The 8,168-nt window shown below is 37.0% G+C and overlaps 1 protein-coding gene across 1 annotated transcript in view; it reads right to left on the bottom strand.

Moving 5' to 3' along the window:
* Positions 1–313: 313 nt before the first annotated feature.
* Positions 314–8,168, bottom strand: part of LOC139149271 (son of sevenless homolog 2-like) — a 41,564-nt gene continuing 33,709 nt past the window's right edge. The window contains exons 23-27 of the mRNA XM_070720915.1: positions 7,540–7,703; positions 7,036–7,152; positions 6,048–6,173; positions 4,367–4,496; positions 314–3,498 (exon numbers count right to left, since the gene is read on the bottom strand). Coding sequence (XP_070577016.1) covers positions 3,170–3,498; positions 4,367–4,496; positions 6,048–6,173; positions 7,036–7,152; positions 7,540–7,703 — 866 coding nt within the window. The 3' untranslated portion in view covers positions 314–3,169. The remainder of the gene's footprint in view (positions 3,499–4,366; positions 4,497–6,047; positions 6,174–7,035; positions 7,153–7,539; positions 7,704–8,168) is intronic.

The following is an 8,168-nucleotide window of genomic DNA, read 5'->3' as shown; positions in this document are numbered from 1 at the left end:
CGACCCCCAAGAGGTACAAACAGTACTAGAAATGTAGCCACCCCAGCCCCTCAGCTGCAACCTATAACTTTCTCTAGTCAATTGTAGAACCCCCTCCAGCCCAGGTAAACATCGGAAGAATGGCAATTTGTTCACTAGGACAATCAGGCAGGGTTTCTTTGTTGTGTTAGAGAGGAAGCCCCAGTGCTTCTCATGGTTTCCTGTGATCAAATTGGCATTCACATAACAAGTACACACCCCTGAACACCTCAGTCTGTGGTGGTTCCCAACAGTTACAAAACACATGGTAAGGAATCACACAAAACAACCGGCATTGTTTCAGTAATGATCAATTTATTTATCTGTCACTTTTTTTCTCAAGAGCACTCTAACAAAAGATGTATGTTGACAGCTTCATATTACAACAGGAGAGAACTTTATACAAAATAAAAATTCAACATCTGGAAAAATTAGAAGAACGTGGTTTTTTTTGTGATAATTGCTATAGAGACTCAAACACAAATCTAATGACATCTAGATTTACAATTATTCCAGTTATACTGAAATTTTTGGAGTCAGCTTTGGCCTTTTTTGTTTGTCTTCATCTTGAAGGAGTGACTTTCAGCACATTCAATAACGAGTATCCTGATTCGCTAACAAACCCCTAACCCTAATACATACTATAGCTTGGTCGGCCATTCAAGAACTGCCATACATCCATGTCTGAGTCAACGTGCCTTTCGCCAAAAAGAAAGCACATCAAATACTGAAGGTCATCGTATTCTCTTAAAAAGTGAGTTCTCATAATTTAAAATAAAACAATGCGGTGATCTTTTTGAAATTGAATTTCCACGATGCTTTAAAGTCTTGATTAATCTGACAAAATTTCGGATGTAATGAAATTGCTTTATACAACTGTTTGCCACCAGCAGAATTTATTGGCCATGAAGAACCAACTAAGTAAAGCTATAAAAATTGAGTTGCTTACACCTTTTTATCTCTAGCACTACAAGAAGCCAACTGCAATTTTGTCCCTGGCGTATCTCAACGGCAGAATTCATTACCATGATGACAAATAGAAGTCTAATGTGTAATTCAGTTTTTATACAGTAAAATTTGACAGTTGTGGAAGAGTGAAAATGGCCATCGTTAAACATGATTTGGTGTCTAGAAATAATTCACACATGCAAGCTAAATTTAACCCCTTCACCACCATGGTTTGGCCCAAACCCACTGTTTATCAATGGTGAATGTGGGATCTGTTTACAGGGAATTGGGGGTGATCTGGTTAAATGATCTGAAAAGGAAGAGCATGACAATTTCAAGCATATAAATTTTCAAACGGAGCAAGAGTTGTCCTCGAGACAAGCACTTTGTCACTTTCCAGAGTTCAATGCTAAATTCATTATTCAACATAGCTCTCTCTCAATTTCTCCACAACAATTCTCCCTTTCACCCAAAGGTCAAAGTTCGTCATCACGACACCAGTTAATTTCAATCCCTCGATGTTCTCTCAGCATGTCTCAAAATTAGACTGAAAAAATCAAAGAATTGTCTGAATTTTTCAACTTCATATTTCAACATCTGAAACATGCTTTTCAAATTTAAAATGGCAGTATGGTGGTTTTCCAGTAAGACATTCACATTACATTTTTCGGAATCGCAGGTTTCGGGATCCAGCAAGGACTTACAACAAAACTCAAGCATTTCATAATTCCAACTTATTTCTTTGGCAATTACTTCAGGCAGTTAAATATTAAATTGTGATGATTCCTTGATTAAAATATCATATGTTAGTCCTAACTAGCCATTGTCATCATTAATTTTTTTAATTCATACATTTCAATGGTCAAATCATCGTCTTCCTTCATTCAGAAAAAATTTGCAGACAAATTCAATGCACACAAAATGCATTAAAAAAATTGGCACTGTAAATTATGATCTTGAAATACAGACATATTCTTAATCTTGGAAACAAAAATTTTGTCCCAATAAATCATGTTTCATGAACAGGGGTCAGCTTGGAATTTTTACACAACGTGAAAAAAAAATCTTTTTGTTTTTTGATATGTATGGGCACATTTCATCCTTTCAAAACCACCTCTCACATTCTATCCCCATCAAAACACATTTTCATCATTGTTATCTGTGATGGAAGTTTTTGAAAGTACTTTCGTCTACCAATGATCATATCATTTGATATCATATTCATCTAGGACAGGACACTAGGTTGATACAGCTCTCATAGGGCTTTTTTCAGGAAAGCAACATCGTTGTCGCCAAAGTCCCTTAGCTGACAGTGAAACAAACAAAACTCAGTCAGAATGATTGTCAAGTGTACCTAAAACCAAAACACAGATAGCTGTGTTATGAATATCTGTGCAGTTTTGGAAAAAAAACAAAAGAAGCCCATAGAATGTCTCAACTGGTGTGTGGTTGTGTATTTTGACAACTATCTTACATGTTATGTGACTCCTTATTCGTTTTACAGAGCAAAGACACAGCAAAGATTGGTGTTACCGTAAGCTGGAAAGTAATTGTCTACCCTCACCATGTATGCTTGCATAGCACTCCACATACTCTGAAATTCTGTCTAATTTGAAGCTTTTGAAATAAACTACTGTTTACTTTTCTAGCGTGTGTCCCATTTGAGTGGGTTAGTCTGAAATCTGTGAAAGCCAGTGAGAAGTCACCGTATCTAGCAGTTGAAAGATTTTATCTGAATTTCACAACAATGATCGGTAAAGCACACAACCCCTACACTGACTTGTACCTTTACAGCTGGTTTTTTTGGTTCCCTTGTAGCAATTCGCACAATGCAAGTACCGCAGTCAGGAATCACTTTGAAACCCATTCTCTTTGACAAAAATCTCTTGATAAGTTAACCTGTGTCAACTTAAGAAAACTGCCTCCGTCTTCTTTAAAGTCCCACGAACCATCGTTTTGAGGTCAGGTGCCCTGCCTGTTGCCATGACGATGCAACCACACTGAAGACCGGGTGTTGTCATAGCAATAAAACTACATTCGATGGACCTGGTAGAAGAATGGATATATCTTCCATGACAACTTGTAATTCTTTTTTTAGTAAACATTAAATCAGAGTTTCAGCAAATATATCAAGAGCTTTATTTTATTAATATTTTGTTGCTGTTTTGAGTTTTGCATGTCTTCCATGCCGCTTGGAGTCTTGCTACGTCTGTTTTTGCGGTTCCCAAGGTGTTGTCAGTGTCTGTGGTGGCTGAGGCGGCAACTGTTTGAATTTATACGTTCTGGGTGGGAGTTCCGGTATCACCATAGCACCGTTCACATTGTGCACAGAGTCCTTGCGCGGTGGCAATGGCGGCCCACAGTGTTGCGACATGTCGCGGCTTTCCCTTGGCGGTATCGGAGGTACATCCGGACTCGGCAGAGGTGACATCGGAAAGACCTCGCTCTGAGAATGCAGGTCTCTCTTCCTTCGTGGAGGTATTGGAGGAGGTTTCAAGTCTTCCTCTTTAGCGGGAGTTGATGATGTTCTACCTACAGTTGAAAAAAAGGGCAAGGTAGTACAACGTAATTCGGAGTTACAGCTGACAATTTCAGTACAGTACATATCCAACCTTCTCATTGGTTAACTTTGTTACCTCACTGCCCTATGCAGAGGTCCATCTTTGTCATAGAAAACTATAGGATTGGGCCAACCATGGTTGTGAAGGGTTAAAGCTCCATAAGCTGTATCTTTTGGCCATTTTTTCAGAACTTTTGTTTTGTGGTTTCCCTACACTTTCTGCATTGAATCCCTAAACTGTAATTTAATGCCAAGTATTAAGCATATCAACACAACCTATATGAGTATAATCTCCATTGTAGTTGTTGAAAATTGTATTCAAGGCCGGACTAGAATTCATTTGTAAACAATAAACAATGATCACTACACACTTACAAGCTGTGTTGACAAAAAGAATTCGAAATTTCAGCATGACAAACAGATTAGGGTCAGACACGGTAGTTGATATACAGAAGCAGAATACTGAAAAAAATTGCCACAAGTTACAGCTTATGTCCTTTAATTGGAGTACACCTTTGCAAAACCTGTTGGAATAGGGACACATATCACATAGTACCTATGAATGAATGAATGAATGAATGAATCAACTTCAAGCCCTGGAATGGATTTTCAGTAACTATTAACAGAAAGTGTGATAAGTCAATTTGTGCAGCATTAAGAACTGTGGACCAAAGAGGGTAGTTGTAAGACTTTCACTGACTTTGTGGGTCTAATAAGGTTTTAAGTTACAGTTCGGACTCCTTCAGGAAAAACTCTTGAACTACATGTACCCACCCTACTTAAAACTGACAAGTCCTCGTGAGAAAATAGACTTACAATAGTAATTGAGAAAGAACTTACTTGCATCGATTAGCACCGGAGCAAAGACTTCTGCAAATGGAGATGTAGCTGTAGGTGTGGTAGGACTTACAGGGGCTGCTGGTGGTGTTACTGGTTTATTTGAGTGTGCACTTTCATCCTCTTGAATTTTCTAATAGGCAGAAAAAATATCGTGTCAATGACTCTTGGCTCACATTTGGTGAGATGTGGCAGGACCAAGTGAGTGTACGTACAATATTTAATAGCTTCTATGGGCCCTAGCTTGTAATATTCATAATATCACATGCATTTTGATTTCAGAGAAGATGATTTTTCGACCAACAATGGGAAAAATTGCCTCAAAAATAGAACTATGAAAATTTCACCACAATTTGAACAAATCTGACAGAGGTCAACCCTAGAATCATGCATACCAAGTTTCAAAACAATTGGATAAATGGTTTCAGACTCTGAAGATGACTTTTTCCGACCAAAAATGGGGAAAATTGCCCAAAAATACAAAATTAAATAAATCTAAATTAAATTAAATAAATCTAACGATAAAAGTCACCTTCAGGAACCTGCATACCAAGTTTCAACCAAATCTGGCCTGTGATTACAGAACTTTAGCAATTTGCAAGATTTTGCCCCTTTTTTACCCCATTTGCATATTTTTGACAATAACACGTTCATATCTCTAACCCTGGGTGCACCTGTAAAACAAATACTAGGATGGTAGGTGCTGATGTTTTTGAGTTTTTGATGTGGACGGACATACATACATACATACATACATACATATGTATATACATACATACATACATACATACATACATACATACATACATACATACATACATATGTATATACATACATGCAGATATACAGGCCCACCGACATACCATATAAGCTCTCTTTGGTATATATATATATACCAAATGTGAGCTAAAATGACAAACAATTTTATGGTGATTTATAGTTATAGTGATTATGATTCTGATGGGTAGAAAACTTATGACATTGATAGTCATATGAATCGACCTAGGAGAGCAAATTAAACAAATCATGGTTGGGAAGGAACCTTATTTTTGTCCTCATACAAATTGATTTGCACTACAGGTCTGAACTAGAACTTGACTATGTATAGGATCACAATAGCTGATCAGTGAACACTAGATACATCCACTGGTCTAGGAAACTAAAAATAACGACAATGTAGACTTGGTGATGAGATGACCTAAAATCTAAAAATGTGTATATCAGACCTGCCATTGGCCAGCTATAATGATTATGCATCCGGGTATATAGACTTTACTGGTGTCTTTTGGCACATAGCACTGTTATAGAAATTTTACAGCAAACATTAATCCTGTGGTTTACATGTTTATGTGTTCAGATGAAACTATTTATGGTAATTACTGTTGTCATAATGACAAACTGTATGAATTTAATTCAGTCAGGGTATGTTGTGACTATCTCTCTTATGACATTGCCACTGTGAAGTTGCCAGGTCAAAGGTCAAGCAAAGGACACTTGTGATGTCAAAGGTCAAACAACTACTGTTACGTGACATTTAATTTGGCCCATATGCCCAAATTTGAAAGGACCCAATTGTAAACAATCTGAAGTTCCATTCATAAAACTGAGTGATAATTTTCAATACAACAAATTTCCAAAATCTTGCATTTGCTCAGAGAATTTGGAAATGGAGACATACACATACCTGGAAATTGAATAACTTGGGCTCACTGCTTAATGGCACAGGGTGAGACTTTACTGAACTTGAGAGTGACAAGTGACGACTGGGTTTGATGCCGGGAGATTTCAATGAGTATTCCGTCCTCCTTGGCTGTAAAAAAGTCAACATGTGAATTGTTACAAACAATGCATACATCTTCTTTATTTTCGCATGATTCCCTTTTTAAACTGAATGCTGAACTTTATGGCATGTCTGTGTCAACATTGGCATGTGACTTATCGCATGACTGGTTACTACTTTGATAACTGTATGGCTGGACAAGAATGTGTGCTGAGCAACTATGCATGTCGTATACCACAAAGTTTACAGGGAATGCACAATACAATGCTCCCAGGGATTCACACCTGTTGAATCTCCAAACTTTGCTTGGTTCGCCAAATTTCCTTTATTGTACCTCACACAGTATTGAAGTAGTCTGGTTTTCTGCAGATGTATGGTACACAATAAAATCTCAGAGAATATCACATGTTCTGTACACACAGCAGAGACTGTTAAACTGTTAACTTCCCCTATAAAAACCGGATTATCATAAATTTATGCAAATGTAAAAAAGCCACGCTATTGATCAGACGTGCCGTGTTTGGTCCCAGAATCCCATAATTTTGCCATGTTTCAGGCGTTCACTTTCATTGAATCTTGCATATGATGTCTATGAATATATAGCGACCAAACCTGAGTCGAAAATAAACTGAAACAGTGTTCTGTTTTTTGTCGGAGAACGCATATGTTTCAAAATGTGTTCCCTGTACTCATGACCATTTGACACCTCTTTGCATAATGTAACATAAGTGCCCATCATGATTATCCAAATTTTTCATACGGTCAAAGCGATGCTATGAGAATTCAAAAACTCCAACCCAGTGTATGCAAATGACTGTGTCATCAGTAATCCCCCTATTGTGTGCCCACGGTCCTGTAACTTTACGTTTAAACAGAAATTATTGGTACTCACATATTTTGGTGGTACTTTACTGTTTCTTGGTTCTATCTCCAGTGATTTCTGATACAGGAAATCAGCGAGCTCCCTCTCTGTTAAATCATCCATTGGATTCAAATTCTCAAAGAATTTCTGCAAAACAAATAAAGAAATGATTATCCCTTTGCCAAGAATTACATAATTCATCATTCTTGTCAAAAAATAATCCACATAGTTAATATTCTCAATAGACACAATGCAAGGTCAGTCCAAATAAATATCACTGAAAAAGAAGGCCAGTCAATGACATTTTTCTGCATATTACAAAAGGTGGATAATACGGGCCTCACATGAAAACCCTGCTTCTTGATACACTTCCTGCTATTCAAGAAACCAGCCATCTCTGAAATGGTCTTATTTTTTGTTTCTTTCCTCGTCACTTTTCAATCATGTTTTGAAAATCTGCAGATTAATTCACTCTGGTATGCACTGCCCACAGAAAGGCAGGGGTATAATTTTCACACACTTCTGACATCTTACCCTAATATCTTGCTCTACAGTGAGGCAATAGGGCTGGTTCTGATATTGCTGTATTTCCCCCGTGATCTCCGCCACTTTTCTCCTCTTGCTGAAATTGATAATGCCCTCTCTCAGGAAGTCAGGATTACCTTCTTCAATGTGTAAAATGTTGGTCAGATACATGCCTGTTGGAAACATATAAGGAAAAGTATTTGTTAAAAAAAAAACATACTCATAAGCTCAAAGTGATCTTTCAAAAACATGTATTTTATAATAATTTCTCTTAAAAGTTGAGTACATGTACATTGTGGATATTAAGAAATGAGTGCCACAGTTGTGTTGGCTGCACCGTATCTATAACAAGATTTACATTTCTTTGCATATATCACAGAAATCCTTTTGAATACTTTTGAATATGTCTGTTTCTCAGGATCTTATTTTTTCAATTTTTCTCAATCTTATTATTCAATTATCATGATACTTGCACATCAACTATTTATTTGCCTTGAGTATTCTGCATACCAAAAGAAATCAAATAACTTCATTTCTTTTTACTTAATTTATTTGACTTTGCATTTTACATGAAGAAATGACAACACTTCTTTCTACATATATGCTATTTTCCAGACCGAACACACAAACAGAGCCTT

The sequence above is a fragment of the Ptychodera flava genome, chromosome 14 (genome assembly GCF_041260155.1).
Source record: "Ptychodera flava strain L36383 chromosome 14, AS_Pfla_20210202, whole genome shotgun sequence".
Classification (NCBI taxonomy): domain Eukaryota; kingdom Metazoa; phylum Hemichordata; class Enteropneusta; family Ptychoderidae; genus Ptychodera; species Ptychodera flava.
This window is presented reverse-complemented; position numbering and strand designations above follow the sequence as displayed.